Genomic DNA, 19,513 nt, shown 5'->3' on the forward strand with positions numbered 1-19,513 from the left:
GTAACGCGCCAGGGCGGCCCCGCCAGCACCCCCGGCCACCGCCGCGCCCGGCGCCCCCCGCCCGCTGTCACCGAGGCGCAGCGGTTCAAAATGGCTCCGTCTCCCGGGAGACGCGGCGCGCGCCCAGCGGGGCTGTGAGGCGGCGGGCGGGCCCGCGACTGCGGCGGGCGGGGGGACCTGCCGCTCCTCTGCCTGCGCTCCTCTGCCTGCGCTCCCTGCCTGCGCGGTGCGCGCGGGTGCTTTGTTTGTTTGTCTGCCCTAATCCCGTGTCACGGCCCGGGGTGCGCGGGGCATCGCTCGCTGACAAGGTGAGGGTGTCCCCGTCCCCCGTCGTCCCCCCTCCCCCGCGCCGGGCGCCTGCGGGCTGGCTGCAGCGGAATCCGCTCCCCGGAGCCGCCGTTCCCGGGCTCATCCCGCCGCGGGCGCCCCGGGCCGGCCCCACGGGAGCCCGCTGACCGAGGGCGGTGCGGGCCGCCGGCGAGGCGCGGCCGGGGCTGCCGTGGCAGGTGAAGGCGGTGGTGTCGCCGGTCGGTGCTGTGACAGCATCGCGTGCAGCGCGGGGTGGGGAAATGGCTGTTGGTGTCAGTGCGGGAGCTTTTCATTCCGTATGCAGCGCGCTGGGGTCGGTTCTGCGGCTTTCCGTTAGTGTATTGCTCCCCCACCCCCCCACCCCGCAATGGGGAAGATGCTGACAGGAGAGAAAACGTCTTGGAACATGGAGAAATGTGAAAAAGCAGCTTTCGATGCTGGGACAGCAAAGGAGACTGTAACTTGCTGCAGTGACCGGTAGCACTGGAAGTACTGGTCAGCGTGAACAGCTCACGCTCTCGGTCATCAAAATAAGCAGGGCAGAGCTGCGGCTTGCGGGGTTGCTATTGTGAGTAGCCTTGGGCGGCTGGCAGAGGAATCGCATCGCTGGATGTTTTCTTCATTTTTTTTTAGTTGTCCGTACAGCAGTGAGGTCTAGGCTGTTTTCGGTCTAAACCTGGAAATAACACGGAGCAAAACTCTGGAGTGGATGCGACTGTGGATGTATTTTGTGGCAGTATGATAGTGAGAATGTGGGGCCTTCGTTACGGACTGGAGGCTCACTGCATCAGCAGTCCTTTCTTTTCCACCCCCCTCTCTTCTGCCATCTGTTAGATAATAAATTAATCTTATGTTATAGATTGAGGGAGCTCATTTTTTTCCTTCCCAGCCTATCTTCTGGGTTTGGGCATGTTTTAAAAATCAAGCCTGTGTGCATATTTTTTTTCTTCTGTATTTAAAACCTGCTAGAATATGAGACCAAATAAAAATGCTTGCAGCAGCACTGCATTGTAATCTGCCAGTGTTTGCTCTCTTTCTCTGCCTCTTGCAACATACAGTTGTTCATAGACTGTCAGGTAATGTATGAAAGAGATGCTGTTCTAGCCAATCAATAGCATTTTCAGGTGGATGTAAAAATAGATGTGGGTACTAAGTTGATATCCTTATGGATTACTTGATTAGTTTGGAAAAAGTCTTCAAGTTCTGATGTATTTCTAGAACTTCAAAAGTGTTATTGAAGTCTGTATGTAGACCATGTTTGTTTGTAAGCAGAAATGATGGGGGGGGGGGGCATGAAAAAGTAAGTTTATGTAAGGAATGTAAAGATAAGTAAATTACGTTAGTACTACATACAGAACAGACTTTTGTTTCTTCCTTCTGCTTCTTTGGAGAACGTTAAGGAGTAATAGGATGACATTGTTATGACATCTAAAGTATGCTTACTTCTCTTACTCATTTACTAATGCAAAATTTTAGATGTTTGCACTAAGTTCAGTAGTGTTGGTGTTAACATGGGATTCCACCACAGTGAAGTAATCATAGCTCCATTTTGCGTAAGAAGTGGAGAGTTTCCTGTTCAGGTTCTGGATTTCAGCGGGTCCCTGCAAGGATAGTTTTGGGTAGAGCCTAAATTTCAGCGGACCCATCCCTGCAGGGATTGTTTTGGGTAGAGCCTACATTTCAGCAGTTCCATCCCTGCAAGGATAGTTTTGGGTATACCCTAAGTCACATCAAGAACGTGTTACTGTTCTTGTTTTATACCCGGTAGTATGTAAACCAAGGTCCTGCTATAGTTTTTACGGTCAGGTATGGTTATGCAAAACATGTAATATCACATAATGTAGTTACAAGGTAGCTCCCGATAAGAAAGTGTCATTTATGAAGCAGTGCTGCATTGCTCTTGAATGAAATCATCTTAATGCCCTAAGTTCTGCAAAAATACTTGCTTAGTTTGCTGCTTTTCTGCATGTCTTCATTCAGAAAAAAATGTCTCCATTTGCCATCTCTGAGTAAATACATGTTAAAATAATGAATTCAGTGCTGTTACATGAATTCATGCAATTCAGCTTTGTGTCAAGAACGATGGCAGTGATGTTGCTCAACAGAAACACAAATTATGGCATGCAAGACCATTGCCTAATGTTCAATATCATTAAATAAAAAACTATACCACGCAGCAAAGTTGCTCAACGAATGATGCCATGCAATAGCATTACACAATAAATCATACTGAAACACTACTACACAGCAAAATTACACAATAAAATGTGAAGAAATTTTATTCCCACTACTACTCCTACACAAAAACTTCTCATTCATATAAAACCAAATTTACTTGTTCTCTCCAGTTCTCACATTTTTTTTATTGGACACCCAAGTCTGTCTTTAGCCGTGTTCTCTGTGTTCAGTAGGGTTGTCCTGCTAGCAGGTGTTTTCTAATGCTGCCCTGGACTCCTGTGATGAGACTTGTGTAGTACTCTGCCAGAATGTCCCGCTGAGTTTTGTGCTGCTTTGTGCTGTAAAGATTTGGTCTTTTTCCTCACCTGCTTTATGCTATTTAAAAAGCAACTGACCTTTTCTGAGACCAGAAAGAACCCAAAAGACTGAGTCTACAATGAGCCTAACTGGATTTTTTTCAATCATGTCACAGTTTTCTTTTTAGTATCAAGTATGCTATCTAAAGCTGGTTTTGAAATCTTGCATATGGGGATAATAACAGTATTCTGTGACGTTTCCCCCGTATATATTATCAAATACATTTTCAGCCTTAGGTTAATGTTTTTGCTTGTTAATTTATTGAAAAACTACTTTTTGTTTTCTTTCCTTCCTTGACTATCTTTTTGGACCCCTTTCCTGAAAGCCTAAAATCCATTGTAATCATGTATTCACCTGAAAAGGCTGAAGGAGCTCATGTAGGAAGTCATAAACTTCAAGGAGAGACAGAAAGGACAAAAACTTGGTCTTAGCAGTCATCAGGAGAAAAAAAAGGTGGTTGGTGGAACAGTTACTGTCCGGAAGGATGATCTAGGAATTCCGTGCCATTATTTCTGTAAGGGCATGGGACTGGTTACACGTAATAGGTAGGGCAGGGCTTCCTCCTTTCTCTCGGCTCGGGTAGCTGGTTGGGTTAGGTCTGTGAGGAGGGATTAAGGGAATGATTAGATGACTGAGCAAGTGACTTAAGGGGAGGTTCCAGGCTGAGTCCAGGGGAACTATTAAGATTAATAATTTGGGACACAATCCAGGGAAGAAGAATGTGGAAGTCTCAAAACACGGGTGAAAAGACCATTGGTAGTTGGGGAGGTAGAGCAGAAAACTGTGTCTCTAAATGGAGGTTTGTGAAACCCCGTATCAAAAAGATTTATTTTAGAGGAACGAGTTAATTTGAATGCTTTTAAGCTAAAGAACAGAAGGCGTTACTGACTTTGGGTAAGAATGATTGTTCTTGGAGCTCAAAGGTAAAAGGAGGCAGGGCCATCCCAGGCCACGTGGGCCTGCTTTGGAACAGCAACTATTTACAGCTGTTGCAGTTAATAAGATTACAGACTTTTTTCCATCAGGAGGAGAGAGGAGAAAGATGCAAACTTTCACTTTAGTGGTAGGATAGTCTTCTGAGTAGCATCTTGTTTGGGAGCAATATTAATTGTAGTTGGGTCAGAAGTGTAAGGCACTGAGAATGGGAAACGTGGGTAACTTAGAGCTGCTTGCCTTGAAAGTGAACCAGTGGAGCAGCTTCTATGGGAACTCAAATTGCCGTAAAAACTTTTACCAGGAAGGTCTTGGGACTAAGGTAAGAATGCTCAGGCAGTTCAGGTTCAGATTCTTTTTCGGTCCAGGGAGCGGAACTGGAAGAAAACGAGCTTTTTCTTCCCTCTTTCTTCTCCCCATGCAGAAACCAAGTGTGGCTAAAGGATCCTGAATGTTTATGCTTGAGGAAAGTTCATTGGGATTGTTAGCAGAGCAGTCCGAGTCCAAGTAGTACCTTGTTTTACTTGAACGTTTGTGCCAAAGCTGGAGGCAAATAGAATCCTGATGAAAGCTCTTAAGAGGGTGATGATGGGGAGAGAGAACAAAGGGTGAGATCAAGGTCCGCGAAGCCTGTTTCACAGAAACAAAGCTTTCGGAGAGCTGGCTGAGCATCAGACTTGGTGACTTGGCACAATACTTGTCTTGCAGATACAATTTTCTTTTCAAGGGAACAGTTTTTTTCTATCTGTGAGCACAACGGTAAAACACGAGGTTTAGACAGGAATAAACACACCAGAAACTGGAGAAGCTAATGTAATCGGGTTTGGCTGTTTTGTGGGAAGCAGCACTTGAAGAATTGATTACAGAAGAAAGGAATGTTAAGGGCTAGATTATGTGAGAGTACTGTCAACCAAACTGAGCGATAGGAGCATCCAAGTTTACTTGATTCATTTTCTTAACCGTGACATTTAACTGGCTATCAGTAGGGGGGGGGGGGGGGACGGGACTTTGAAGAAAAAACAGCTGTGGGTATTGAAGACAATTTGCTGGGTGTTTGAGGGAAATTGCACCCATGTTTTATCACCAGGAGATTTGATCAGATCGCAGAACTCAAGAGATAATCAGAACAAAACAGATACTAGCTACCTTTGGAAATGGAAAAGTGGACTTTTCATTTTCAGAAAAGTGCATTACGGAAGTGGAAATGTCTGCTTAGAGATTTTTGGATCACCAAGCTTCAAGAACCTGAGCCTGAGGGAGCAGCCTGAAGCAAAGCTGACACTATGGATAGGGAACTGAGTTGTGAGCGGAAGACTTCTCATTCCTAAAATGAAGAAGGAATTGTAGATGATGACCTGCAACTCAGCTCCAGCAAAGACATGAAACAGAAAAAAGCCTTCAAAGAGCACCGGCAAGAATGTGATATGAATTTCTGTTTGAACACTTCTCAGCATATTCCAGAAACAAAAGGAAATATTTGGACAAAATAGCAAGAACATAACTGAACTTCTGAACATGCCTTTTAAGGCTGCGTAGGTAGCATGTCTTGAAATCTTTGGAGGAAATAAGATGTTATGAATACTCTTAAAGCAGATTCCAAATAAAAAAGGTTGGGAAACTACTTTATACAGAATTTAACCAAGCTGACTGCATGACCTCAGCGCCTAACTGCAGAAAGCCGAATGACTAGATGTTTAAAATTGCGGCACACAGTAAATTACTCTTGGGAGGTTCTCAGAAGTTCATGTTTCTCAGCTAAAGCTGCACGCCGTTAGTGTGGTGCAAATCAGCATGTGGTCCTGGAGCCACATACTGCAACGAGAGGTGAAGAATTCCTGAGCAGTTGAAATACCTGTGGCACGAAGCAGACGCGTTCATCCTGGCAACTGCACTTGTTACATAAATTGTTTGAGCATAGTGGTTGAACTGTTGTTTGTACGTAGCTGTCTCTAGTTGGAGAAGCTTGACTAGAAGTTGATCATGGTAGTCAAATCTGTGTTTATGCTGTGCTCAGGGTGAAGAGGCATATAGCAGGGCTATGGTTATAGCTGTGGAAGACCAGAAGAGGTTGTATTCGAGGCAGCTATGCTATACTACCCTGCGCAACCAGGAAAGATTGTCAAAGGCGGCATAAGGATGATTAGTAGAGGAAGGTGTAGGAGACATAGGATGTAGTTCCTTTTAAGGTCTTGTAGATCAAGAGCCACGAGGAGTGTGTGAGGCAAGACTCCTCACCTTCCTCTACCAGTCCAGACAGGTTTTTGGAGTTACTCGATTCACATGGAAAGGATTAAGGGAGCACTTAAATGAAAGGTGAATGAATGAAAAGGATGCAAGCAGACATGGAGAGAATTTTAGGAGGAAGAATTTTCTAGGATGCCAAGACTGGGGAGAGGGGGCAAAGGCTGTGGTGTGTACTGAAGAGTCTTTTTGAGGTAAGGCAAATGAGAGTAAACATGAATGGCCTGAAAAACTGGAGCTAAATGAGAGTTCATGTAGCTAAAAAGGATTTGCCATAAAAGGAATGAGAGCTTTGGCTTTTTGAAGAGTATTGGTACGAGTGGAGTGTGCCTGGAGCACAGAAGTTGGGACAATGTGCTTTTAAGGGCAGATCTGATCCACAGGGTAGAGCTGCTCTCACTGGTTAACTGTTACATGACAGGGCTTTGCTTTCTTAGGCTGTATTTGAAAATGGAGTTGAAGCTACCGTTGCATTTCACATAGGGAACTCTTGTGTGTGGGACTGCCTGACAGACATCTTCTTTAGGAAGATGTAGGTGTGGATACATAGTTTCTAGATCTTGTTTAGGTGGCAAGTCAGCACAATTGTTCTCAATTTTGGCAGGACTCGAGTGCTTCTGACCATATGGACTTCAAGGACTTGTGGCATTTTAAGGACATAAACAAAGGCAACTCTGAAACTCAGCCCCGCCAAGACTTAGGTGTCAGCTCTGTAGGGATTTTCAGGACTGCACCCTAGACTGTAAGTAAAGCAATAAGTAGCTCCAAGGCAAGCCTAGGGATGAATTACGTGCACCATCTTTTGTATTAACTCCCATTGTGTGTGCTTGGATCGCAAGACAAAGATGAGCTAGTTTCCCTTTGTCTTATGGAAGGTGAGTGGGAATAAGCTACCCGAGTTTGGCTTGCATTTGATGCAACATAATGGCATGCCTGTGGGCATTAACTGCTCTTGGTTGTGTCAGTTTAACTCATGCAGCTCAACTCCTTCCTTTATGTACTTGAATAATTTCAGTGGTTTGATCCTTAACTTCTGCCCCAGAGTGTTCTCTCTCTCCGTGGCGTTGTGTCTGCTTGTACCGTGAGATTCTTCCCTAGTTTCTCTCCATCCATCTACCTCCCACATGTACTCCTCTATTGTAGGATAATCATGGACTCTTGACCATTTGGTTTGTTTCCATCTATTTTCCTATTCCTCTTATGTCTTTCTGCAGTATCGCAGAAGTGTCTTCTTCCAGAACTTCTATATGTTATGCTTCAGCTGGCATGCTGACCGTGGTGTGTTTCTATTTTTCTTTTCTTTTTTGTCTGCTTACAGATACCATCTCCTTGCTTCCTTCTCCCAGTTACAGCAAATATGAAAGATTGTTTTATTGCTTTCTGAATGCTCACAGAATGTTGCTGGAAGAAGGGAATCGATAAACCATGTCTTTTACTTTTTCTGTTGAGCCAGTAAACCTTACCTCTCTAGACAAGATCTTATGTCTTTCTATTCCTAGAGCATCATAACACCTTGGTTTTAAGTGGCTAAGATACTCTAAAGGAAGAAAAAACAAACAAAAAAATACAGGTGCTAAATTGAATAGTTGGGCTGTAATAGGAGACTTCATAACCATGTTTTCTGGGTTTACATTTAATATTTCGTGGTTTACCAGAAACAGATGTGACCAGTAGAAATACTTACACATAGAGTACCCCAAAATGCTTGCATATTTAGGTCAGATTTTCTTCTACTGTGTCTAATCTCGGTTTCACTGATGCGTGAATTTTTGATCGCAAGTGAGAAACTTGCAGAAACCATTAGAGAAGCTTAGACTTGGGGGGGCATATGTTACCATGAAAGGTAACACGACTGTAGAAGCAGAGAGACTTAGTTATAGCAGTTATTTGGGTAGGGCATTACCTAGCTGCCAAACTGATGACTTTGCTACTGTATACTTAGGGAGTGAAATACTCAGATACTAATCGTTCTGCTGGTCGTCTTTGTGTATAAGAACATTTTATCACTCAGTTCATGTTTTGAAAATGAACATTTCAAAATTAGGCTTTTCTGGTGTTGGTGTCTGTCCCAGTCCCATGTCAGTCTTCCCTCCCTTCCCCCCCCCCCCCCCCCCCTTTATTATTTTTGCTGATGTTGAAGGCATGTTGACGAAATAAGTTCTGAGTGTTTTCCAATGTTATTTTTCTTTGTAGGCTTTGACTGATGTACTTGTGTTAGGCTAACAGAAGACCTAGTGTACCTCACAACTGTAAATTTTACTTCTGTCCCTTAACTTTGCAGAAAAGAGCTAATATATTTCAGTAACTCCTTTTCTAGTTTTTACTCAAAGCAGAATTCCTACCTCATTCATCCTTCTGTAAAACTTAATTGATGAGCAACACCCTTGTGCTGATGCAAACAGAAAAAACTGATAGTTTATCACAGAAATTTCTGTGCAGCTTCTTGCAAATGTTCCCTGGTAGCTTTCTGGTATTATTTTTAGGTAGATTTCACTTGCTGTTGCTGGTTTTCATACATGTTCAATCACTGCATCTAGGAGTCTCTAAATGTTCATCTGCAACCCCAAATCAGTCTGTGTTATGAGCACAGCAATCTTAAGTTGTTTACATCTGCTGTGTAGTTAGGATTCAGCATCTTTTTGCTGTGTTAGCACATTAGCAAGACATATATCAATGCTGAACTTACTGTCCTGTGTATGCTGAGTATGTAATACATGTCTCTCTGCAGTGGATAAGACCTTGCAGAGTCATTATTAAACTGTTACTAATAATCCTTCACATTTTTCAAGCATTCCCTCTAACTGAGGGAATCTAATTTAAAAAGAAATACTCTGTCTATGGAGATTTATTCTATGATTGTCCCCTTTGGTATTATAGAACCCTAAATCGTATTCATAGAACCCTGAATCGTACTATATGAGCCAATAGCCTAATCTATTATTGCAACGTTGAGTGTGCACAAATCCTGTGTTTGTGTTACTGCTTACTGATAACCCCTACAACTATTTTCGTAGCACCAAACACCACTATTTTTGTGTGAAGTAATGATTCTCCAGTTTGAGAGCTCTCAGAAACACAGTTCTAGCTAAGACCAGAGAAGTTTGAACAAAAGTTTCAATAAAGAAGACACTGTAAAAGGAAAGCTTGTAGAAGTGTGTTTTATGCATCACTTTTATTTCTTTATAGAGACATGGGCTGTGTCATACAGTTCTGCAACTAGTTCATAAAATTGCATCCCATGGGTGAGTTGGTTTCTTTGCTTTTTGTTTTATCATCATTTGTTTACGCTATAACTTGTAACATTTAAGAAAAGGCATACAGGTATCATTGTGCTGGGAGTGCATCTTGCTTTTGTGATGTTTGGAAAAGTAAGATTTGGCAAACAAAAGAATGCTACGTGCCTCAAGGGCTTACTACCTTGCAAATCTTGTGTAAGCTTCAATGAGGATTATGTTTTTATTCCTTGAGGCAGAGTGTTTGCAGTCCTCACAAATAATCATAATCAATGGAGGAGGTAAATCAAAAATAATCTGAACAAGATTTAGACTTGATAATCCTGAGACCTGATGATGAATTGATACGGCTCCTGAACTTCATAATATTTCCATTATTAATCCTTGCCTTGAAACAAGTGTATCCTGAAACTGCTGTGTACAGGCACAAAGGCAATATGGTATTAGTGATTGAATGATGGGAGTCCAAGAGGACTACAATGCTAGTTAGAATAATGGGAATACTAGTTAAAATATATCTGGCCTTTTCACAGCAAATTGGGATTAGGCATTCCTGTTACTTTAGTGGGAGTTTATTAAAACACATGCATATTACACAGGTGTTCATTAGCTGCAGGAGGTGTTTTTCTTGGCTGTGTGGTATTTTGATTTTATGTTGCTGTAAGTAGCTTTAAAGAAAACTAAACAGTCAATTACAAATTAAAACAAAACCACAGCTGGTTATAAGCCCTACCTGTTAGCCTTGCCTGTAGTCCTTTTGAGTTTGGGGCAGACATCTCTCATTTCCAAGTGCAACAGGATTTGTACAGCTTAGTCTGCAAACTTTTTAATCTGTGGGTTGTTTTGTTTTTCAGAGTATATGCTTTCATTATTCGTTGTGCTTGAGACTGAATATTTTTGTTGTTGCATCTTAGCTTCATCAGCTTCATAGCCTGTTAAAGTGACAGTGCTCTGCCATAAAATTTTGACATCTCTTGTTCTTGGCCAAAACAAATTAGTTTGATCTTGGTTAGTCAGAGCTTGAGGATAGACAAAATATTTAACTTGGATATTTCTGTTCATTCTTGAAGATCAAAGTAAACATGTTTTTTGGGGACTGTTTTGTATGTTTAAAAATGGCTTCAATCAGGCCAGCTGTTGTGCCTTTTCTGTGCCAGGTTATGGGAACCTTTGTCCGTATGGTATCCGTGCATGTCGTCCTTAGCTTTGCCAGTAACATACTCATGGCTTTGTTTTCTTGCCATCATAACCACCACTGATGCTGTGACATTATTGTGATAATACAGAATTCTTCTCCAAGGGAGAGTGACAGGGACTTGATTGGTATGGATGATTTTTTTTTCCTGTCAAACAGGTGCAAGGCTGATTTAAATGTAGAGTATCCAGAGAAGAGCCATGAAAATGATTGAAGGACTGGAAAGCAAGCCTTCAGGTGAAAGAAATGAGGCGTTTTTTTAAATAAAATAAATAAAAGGGCAACTAGTGAGTGACTTGGTATCTCCTTACAACTACCCAAATGAGGAGGGGAAAAAAAATGATAAAAGATTGGTTTTCAGTCTAGCAGAGAAAAGTATCACAAATTCATTAAAGTTTAATTGTAGTTACTTTGGATTTAGGGAGCAAATATACGCAGGTGGTCAAGTTAACATTTTGCAGGAAGCTGTTAGATGTTTTATTGGGTTTTCTGCCTGTCATAAGATGTATCCTACAGCAGAACAGGAAATTATTCTATGGAATTGTTCTTCGCTAAAATGTACCCTAAGGCAAGTTTCATGACCTTGGTTTGGTAGGTTGTACTAGATTGCAGTGCTCCCAAGTCAGGTGCAGGTGTCTTTGACCCCGTCGGACTCCTTAGAAATGCCCATAGCCCCAGAAGCCTGCAGGATAGCCAAGTAGGATAGGCTAGGTAAAGGTGAGAAAGAAGTTCCTTGTGTCCCAATGCTTTTGCTTCCCTGCAGCAATGTGTCTCCACAATCCCTCCTAGAAGGACATAGAAATTCTTTTCTGTTTGAAACACAAGTGAGGCTACAGGCATATTATTTTAGTTTGTGTACTGGCTTCAATTCTCTGTCGTAGGATTTCTCATAAAGAAACTCGATAAACGGGGATAATTGAGGATTAGAGTGCAATATGTGCAATGAATAATCAATATCAAGGCAGTCAAGTTGGTTCAAGCACTGGAGACCTTTAAAAGAATTGTTTATTTTGGGCCATATAAACTGTTCTATTGAAACTTATAAATAAGTGAATAGAAAAATTTTATTTCTGTAGGTATTCAGTACAAAGATACATGGCCTCTAGAAAGTTTTTATTTCTGTAGGTATTCAGTACAAAGATACATGGCCTCTCAATTTTGACTCTGCAAGTGATAATTCTGTTAACAGTCTTCAGTTTCAAGCTGTGCAGCCCATGTAGTTAGTCATGTGCTGTTTTAAAGGCCAAGTTCATAGCTTTTGTTCCATTTGTACGTTCTGAGGTTTTAGTTGGTCAAAGACTGAGCTTTTTTTCTTGGAAACTCTACAAACTGGTAACAGTAAGTGTACTTTTAAGCGATTCTGAAAAGCCTAGGGTCTAATCAGGTAGATGCTTATTCAAGTTTAATTTCAACTGAGCCAGTCTGCAGTGGTTGTATAGCCACAGTAAACCTTATATTCACTTGTAAATATTTATAGGACTGAGCCAGTACTTCTCATACAACTGCATAAAGAGAAATATGTTGTATAGAATATTAATCTGTGACCAGAAAGAAAAGAGGAGGGACACTAGAATACTGCAAAGGAATCTAGCATGAAAGCTTTGTAAAGTGTTTTAAGGTGTGTGAAGTTATGTTTTTCGCATGTTTTCTTATATGATACATGTTGTCATTTTGTAATATGCTTCAATTACAGAGCTAGTGGACCTAACAAGATGTGGGAAATTCATAGATAATTAAAAACAGTGTAGTTATAGAACAGTACTCCAATTAGATAATGCTGGTTTGCCTTTCTTATGTTGTGGAACAAATATTTCCTTAAATGAGTGAAGTTTTACTTAAATTGAGATTGGGCTTTGAGACGACTTTTTGTTGTAAGTGGCGCGATCTGCAGAGAGCTCGCACTGTTAAGAACTGCTTTTAAACAGTCACCATCATTTCTGCAGTGTCTTTAGAAATGTAATTGGACAGATGGATGTGCTGGATTGGCACTGTAAGTGTCTTTGCGCTGAGAATAGTATCAATAGCTATTAATAACTTTGAAAGGCTCTCCAGATAAATTAGAGTAGTGACCTTATAGCTAAGGAATACATGTTGTTAAAGTAAAAATAAAGACTTACTAGGTATTGATTTTTGAATCTAATATGAATGCAGAAAATTTCAGAAGTCATATATTGTAGTTATGTAGCATTTTCTCTAAAACTAATATTAAACACAGGGGTAGTCATCATTGTACTCTTTCAGGTTTTCTCCTGGTGAATGTTGGAGCAATGGTGCTATGCATTTGTTTGCTTATTTTTAAAGTTTGTACTAGTTGAGGAAAGAAAACAAAATTGATCACAGGCTCAGTAATATGTAAGAAATTTAATCATCTAAAATCCTCTCTATTGGAGAGGAAACGTTGAACCACATTTAACAGAATTGTTTGTGTATTAAAAAACAGTATGTTTCACAGAACTCTAGATCATCATCAGTGCAGCCTTACTTATTGAAATTCATCTTTGTTTGCCTTCCGTGTTTCAATACAGGTTAATTATGTCCTCTTAGGATATTTGTTGTGTCAGGTATTCGGTCCTTTTCACTGGCCCTGCTCTTGTTCTTGCTTTGGAGAAAGAAGTCGGAGGGCATTGTGTGTGTGTTTCATGTTAATTGCCCCATGTAAGGAATCAAATCATGCAAGGGTATGTGTCTCAGGACAATTTCAATTGGTTTTATTGTATATATATATATATAAACGAATACTATATGTTCTTCTGTTTCTTGTCTTGTCTTAGCAATGTGAAACTTTAAAATGTGTATACACAAAATGTCAGGAAAACCTTGTATACATAAATATTTCATGTTCTTTCCTTACATAACAGTAATTATCTATCAGGAGCGTGTTAGCAGATGCCTTGATTCTACTCTGGATTCACCTTTATTGTCGAGTGCAACTTTAAATGTTTATTCTGAAACTTCTCCCACCTTACAAAAAAAGCACTGTACTACAGGCTGGGCCATCACAACATTTTATTTGTGATCAAATTAGAATCTGGGTCTTAGGATTTGAAAGACAAACGTATTAATCCCCTGAAAGATTCAGTCAATCTCTGTCAATTCTAATCAGGTAAAGGCATTGGTCATTTTGTTTCAAAGCAGTTGGAGGGGTTTTTTATTTCAGGGATCTGGCCTTTTTATTTCAAGCTTATTTAATTTTTCAGGTAATAATGTACCTATTGCGTATGAAGTACTGCACTACTTCATACCCTCGTATGTCCCCTTAAACTATCACAGTTCTCTCTGGTTTGCAGAAATCATTTGTGGTCGTCAGCACCAGCTAGTAAGTAGGACACAAAATTATGCTGGTTTTGCTAAAATGGGTTGGGAGGGAGGAGGGTGTTGCAGTGGCTTTGGAGATTTGCACTTAAGCAGGTAACTTTAAGATAGTGAATTTATCTTTGTTCGGAAGAGGGTATCTGAAAAGAAGCTTGGAATAAGGGTCTGCATGTAACTTTTCTGTGTAGAACATGGACAAGCAGGTTTGCCTGGCAAACTGAAATGAAATTGATTTTGTAATACTTTCTGTGCAGTAAGAATGGTGCATGGAGCTGCTTTAAAACTGAACAAGCTACTTTGCATTGTCCAGGTGGGATCTTGTGATGAACAAGTTTCTAAATCTAGCAGTTTCTGGGACAAATGGTAGCATGTTTTCTGCCCTTAAAATAAATGCGAGGTGATGTTCTTAGTTAGCACAGTAGGAATTAGAGTAAACACTTTGAGTATTGATATGCTTCTGTTTTGGCCAGGATGTACTCCAGAACTGAACTGCCTACTGTATTCCCTCTCATACAGGCATTTTGTGTTTGAAGTGTAATCGATCGTCCTAGAAGAGTTCAGACCTGCAAAAGCCCAGTCAGATAGATTCCATGGGCAGTTATTCAGTTTGTATCAGTAAGCTATGCTTTTCTTGCAAATATTTTAAGACTTGTCTCTGGCATGTGGTGGCTCACTGTCCAAAAACCCTGTGCAGAGGGAGAAGGCTGAAACAGGCTGAAACCATGCAACAGGTATGAAAGTGTAATATAGCAGCTGCCCGGGTGCCTTTATGTTGTTGTCAGAGTTATTTAAATATCTCTTGGTTTTCTCCAGTTAAGTTCTTCAATTTGTAGTATTTGTGGAAAGTAGGTGAAAGTATTGTTGACAGCACTGATGGACCGTGAGGCAAAGCCCACTTGCAGCTGGTCTTTCATAAAAGTTGTTCCTTTGTCTTTCATCATCTAGTGAATCCTCATTGTGCCATCTTTGTCTCCTGCCACAAAAAGATATCTGGAATAGGTCGTGGTTTCCTGTTTTCAGCAGTGTGTGGTAATGTTCAGCTCCTGGGTAAAATTCAGATCTTCTTTTTTCACATCTTTTTTGTACTGTCGCTTTAGTGTACAGGATACCATGAAACGCTGGGTTAGAAAACAGAAGACAGATTCCCCAGTATGTCCTTGCCTCTTTCTGGTGCGTAGTGCAAGAAAGCTGGCCAAGCAAGCGGGTGTCTTGCTTCACCTGCTCTTAACTCTTTGCACACTACAGTGTCTGAAGTGACGTGTGGGTTTGATTAACGCATGTCACACATCGGCTATTCCCAGAACTGTCTCTTAATTAAGAAGTGACACCTTTCTTCTTGCTTGGTGGAGATGAGTCGTTGCCCATTACTTTGTATCAGTTGGATAATGAGGTTCTCCGTTTCTCTTATCTTTTATTTTTAAATTCAGATTCTTAGAGCAATCGCTAAAAGCAAGCAGGAACTGAAGCGTAAGGGAGATAGTGTAGTAATTGCAACGCAGAGGTGTGATTTCAGCTTTAATAGGTAGCATTCTGTGAGGTCTGGAAAACATTCCTTTAGATCCCAAGACACTATACTTATATATAAAAGTAATTGTTTCCATGTTTTCCAGAGAGTACATTATATTGTAATAAAGTGTCTGTTCTAGGGACTTGCTGAAAAGTAAGAGGGAATTGTCTTCTCTCACTTTCTTCAGTTCTGTTTAACTGCCTGTGTTTCTACAGTCAATCTGATACTTTCTTTGCTACTCCTCCCTGTACTCCTTGTCCTGTCTTGCCCTTGGCTTCTTTTGATGGCTGTGGTTGCAAGCCTGACTCCCCTCATTCTGGCAGCATCAGCCTTGCTGGAGGTTCCCATGCATTAGGATGACTTCTCCCTTCTGGTATTAACAGCCATAATGGAAGCAGATAAGCTGGTTTACCTTTCTTCTTTTCCGCTTCTTTTTAGGCCTCCTAGTATTTTACTTGCAATGTGCAGATCAAGTATTGTTAAATCAACTGGAAGCAAGAAGAGTCAGTGCCATGCACGCTGTCTGTAGATCACAATATATGTTGTTTATTAGAAACAGAGGGTCTTGTGAAATCTGTTCATAAAATAAGGTTCTGATTTATGATTTTAAAGGGCAACCAAGGAAACAAGAAAGATGGGGAGGAGGAGTAATGCCAGTGCTGTTCTGTACTTTCCTCATTGCATCAGAATTCCTCATTCTTGTAGATAAAAAGAAGGTTTTTCTAACTTGCAACTTCTTAGTATGCCTGGAATTAGGAATTGATTTATGGTATAGGGTTGTTTTTTTCCACTGTCTTTGGATTACAGTTCTCCAAAAGAAACTCGTCCTCCAGGTAAATCTATGGGCAACTGCATTGCTATTTGTGAGTTTGCCCACAAATGACTGAAGGCAGTGTGGTTTAGTTGTCTGAGCTTCCCAAGGAGCCCTGTGGTGTGATTTCCATCTGAACTCCAAGTGGCCTAAACATCTGGAAAATACTGCACAGCTCCATGATACTGCCTGGATTATCTGAAATATTGATATTTATGGAATAGTTACCTTTTATCTCTTGCTATAACTAGAGATTAGCTTTCATATGGGGGGAGGGAAGGAAACACTGAGTAAGGAGGTGTCACTGTAGTCTCTCCCTTCCTTCCTCTGTAGCAGAGCCATCTTCTAATCCCAGATGTCACTGGTTCATCAGGCTAAGAGTGCTCTTTTGATACAGACCCAGAGCTTAATATAGCATATTCTGGGCCTCAGAATATGTGGAACTCTGGATCCCATGAGTGACTGAAGAAGACTGTAAATAAACCCTTTGTCTCCTATACAGAAGCACAGATTACAACTAGAACCATCCTTTTAAACTCTCTGAGTTGTTTTTCAGTAAGGTTGTTAGTATTCTGTCTGAAACATATGAGACTGACCTATGTCAAAGAGCAAAGGTTCTTGGTTAGCATCATACAAGCTGTGTAAAATTAATAGGGGGCTTTCTATTGCCTAATTTTAAATTCATAAAAGCTATTAATTTTATTGGTGTTTTGCCGAATTTATGTATCTTTCATTTGTGGTGGTGTTGAATATTTGGTTAAGTTGTCACTACAGTCGCTATTCATCATAAGCAAAACTGGGTTTTGGTGGACTGGTAAATTGGATTTGGGCTCGTGGTTCTGTTTGCTTTATTGCTTTGGGTTGTAGAACTGGACAACAGAACTTGCATGACATAATGAATCTCCGTGTGAGGTAATGGGATACGGGGTGTGTGTGTTAAACTATTTTCTTTAACCTTCCTAGAAAGAGTGGGTGTATTGTGCTTCTGTTGTCTGATGCAGCTATTCCAGGGGAGAATAATTAACAAATGCAGTGCTTAAAATGATGATGAAATATACTTTTTTCAGACCTTGTTGACTCCTCCTGTTTTATTCACCCCCCCAGACAAACGTGTTGATGACTGGCCCTTGATGCAGTCTCCATTTCCAACACTGACTATAAGCACTATTTATCTCCTCACTGTCTGGCTGGGCCCCAAATGGATGAAGACAAGAGAGCCCTTCCAGTTACGTTTCCTGTTGGTTGTTTACAACTTTGGAATGGTTCTACTCAACTTCTTCATTTTCAAAGAGGTATGTATGCCCTCTCACAGGAGGGAATTCCTATTTAAGTATGAGGGTGTCTACAAAACGCAAAATGAAAATAATCTTACGTATTCATGATATCTATTGAGGGTGAATGTTTTGCACAGGCTTTTAAAGCTGCATTTGCATTTGACGGGAGTATTTCTGTAGCTAGGTACATTTTGTTTGAGAATAAATGCGCTAAATGAGTCTATAGAAATGATTTGTATACTGGCTATTCCATGTTCATAGGTTTATGTCAGTGTAAATACTGGACAGTTTAACGAGAACTTGTAAAGATTTAACACTTGTAACCATGTTAGTTTTTTTCTTTATAATAATCTTAAAGGGTGTCAGGATGTATCTTGTTAGAAATTGAGCCGTTTGTTAGTGCCTTCAATGTGTTTATCATTGTTAGAAATTCTGATGTCCATTTTCTGTAGTGAGGAAAAGTATCTTGTCTGTAAGTTATCTTTTAGAATAAGAATGAAAATGAAGCAAACTGTATCTTTAAATAAAAATAGAAGTATACAGCCTTTTAATATTTGGGTTGCAATGTTTTGAGTGTGTTAATTTTAATAAACTTCAGTGTTGCTGCATTTATCCTGTACAGAAAACCTAACCAAGAGGAAATGACAAGTAACAATGCAGTGGATCAGCTCTTTAGCAGTAGCTAAGTGGGATTACTTAACAGTTTGGTAATCATAATTTAAGGATAGCTGTCCAGAATATAGCTGATGCTAAGAATCAGCTTCTTTAGTTTACGCTGCTACGTCTTGGCTCATGCAGATTGACAGTTGTCTTCCTGGAAGACCTTGGATCATAAATTTGCAAAATCTGTTTCCAGAAGTAAGCAACTGAACAGAGCAGTTAAAATTACAGCATTGCAGAACTCTTTTTCTGGCTGGTCTGTTCTGTATTTTGCCAGGAAATGCAGCACATCTGATGGCATGCTGATGGCATATCTGATGAACTGCATACTGACCCTTCTCCAAAGGTTCTATAATAAAATCATTAACTGATTTCAGCCTTCCTTAAGACATGGTTCAGTAAAATTTTAGCCATCACTCCTCAGTTGTCATTTCATCTAAGTTGTTTCCTTGAACTGTTCAACTAAGTAATAAAATACTACAGATACAATCAAATGTAATGCTGATACCCAAGGATAGTTGTGGGAATGGATGAAATCCAATAATTTTGGCAGGTTAAATCTGAAACTCCTCTGAAATGAATTCTGCAGTGGTTTTGCCATGCCTGTCTTTTTCACTTACTCTCTTAAATTAGTTTTATAGGTAAGCTGAATTATACCAGACTTGGGGTCAATTAATTTTAAACCCTATGTTGCTTATAGGGAAACACATGTTTGTATGGCATTCCCAAATCATAGAATTAACATTAAAATGAATGGGACTGCAAATACGCTGCTGATAGGCTGACAGATCATAATTTTAAACACAGAGGTTCTAGTTTCCTGCTATTTCAAATGGTAGGTTGTTACTTAATTGATGTTAAGGCTACAGATACAACATTTACAGGGTTTTTCTTTTCTTGACCTTAGAGACTGATAGGAGGAAGGTGTTCCAAGTTTCAATTACTCCCATTAACTAGGCAACTTCTGCTTCGGTCTGTGTGAGGTTTACAATACCAGTGTGCCACTCTTTTAACTGCCATGAGTAATGTAATTGTTAGGAGTGGAATGACACATAGTTTGTATTTTGTGAATGACTGTAAAGTTTCCAGGTATTGCTGAGAACAGAATTTTTATGTGAAATGCCTTTAAATGTTATATAAATAATCATCCTGATGGCAAGCTGTATTGTTCATCTGTGATAACTTATGTTAAAATGGTAAATCTTTAAAGTACTGCTAAGTTGTATAGTCTAAGACTCACATACATTGAACTCAAATTCAGACTCAAATTGGGAGAAAATTTTGCTTAGAACATGCAGAAGTTCCAGATGCATAGACCTATTCTGCCACAAAATCATGAATTTCTTACTCTACTTTGAAGCAGTCTGGTGAAGTCAATTTACTCCCTTTTGCTGAGTGAACCTTTGTCAAATTACCCAGGTCACAGTAGAAATTGGTTAGTTTCTTGAACAATGTGGACCGAACTGTCCCTTGCTCTTCTCTGATATTATCAAATGTGCTTGT

The 19,513-nt window shown here is 40.3% G+C and overlaps 1 protein-coding gene across 2 annotated transcripts in view; it reads left to right on the top strand.

Moving 5' to 3' along the window:
* Positions 1 to 19,513, top strand: part of ELOVL4 (ELOVL fatty acid elongase 4) — a 91,535-nt gene that overhangs the window by 41,104 nt on the left and 30,918 nt on the right. The window contains exons 1-2 of one of the 2 annotated variants that reach the window (XM_080388135.1): positions 15 to 10,683; positions 17,181 to 17,368. In XM_080388135.1, coding sequence (XP_080244261.1) covers positions 10,647 to 10,683; positions 17,181 to 17,368 — 225 coding nt within the window. In that variant the 5' untranslated portion in view covers positions 15 to 10,646. Of the gene's footprint in view, positions 1 to 14; positions 10,684 to 17,180; positions 17,369 to 19,513 lie in introns of those variants that run through there. The other variant, XM_080388134.1, reaches the window with a different exon arrangement.

This window comes from Falco punctatus, assembly GCF_963210335.1.
Source record: "Falco punctatus genome assembly, chromosome: 5".
Lineage (NCBI taxonomy): Eukaryota > Metazoa > Chordata > Aves > Falconiformes > Falconidae > Falco > Falco punctatus.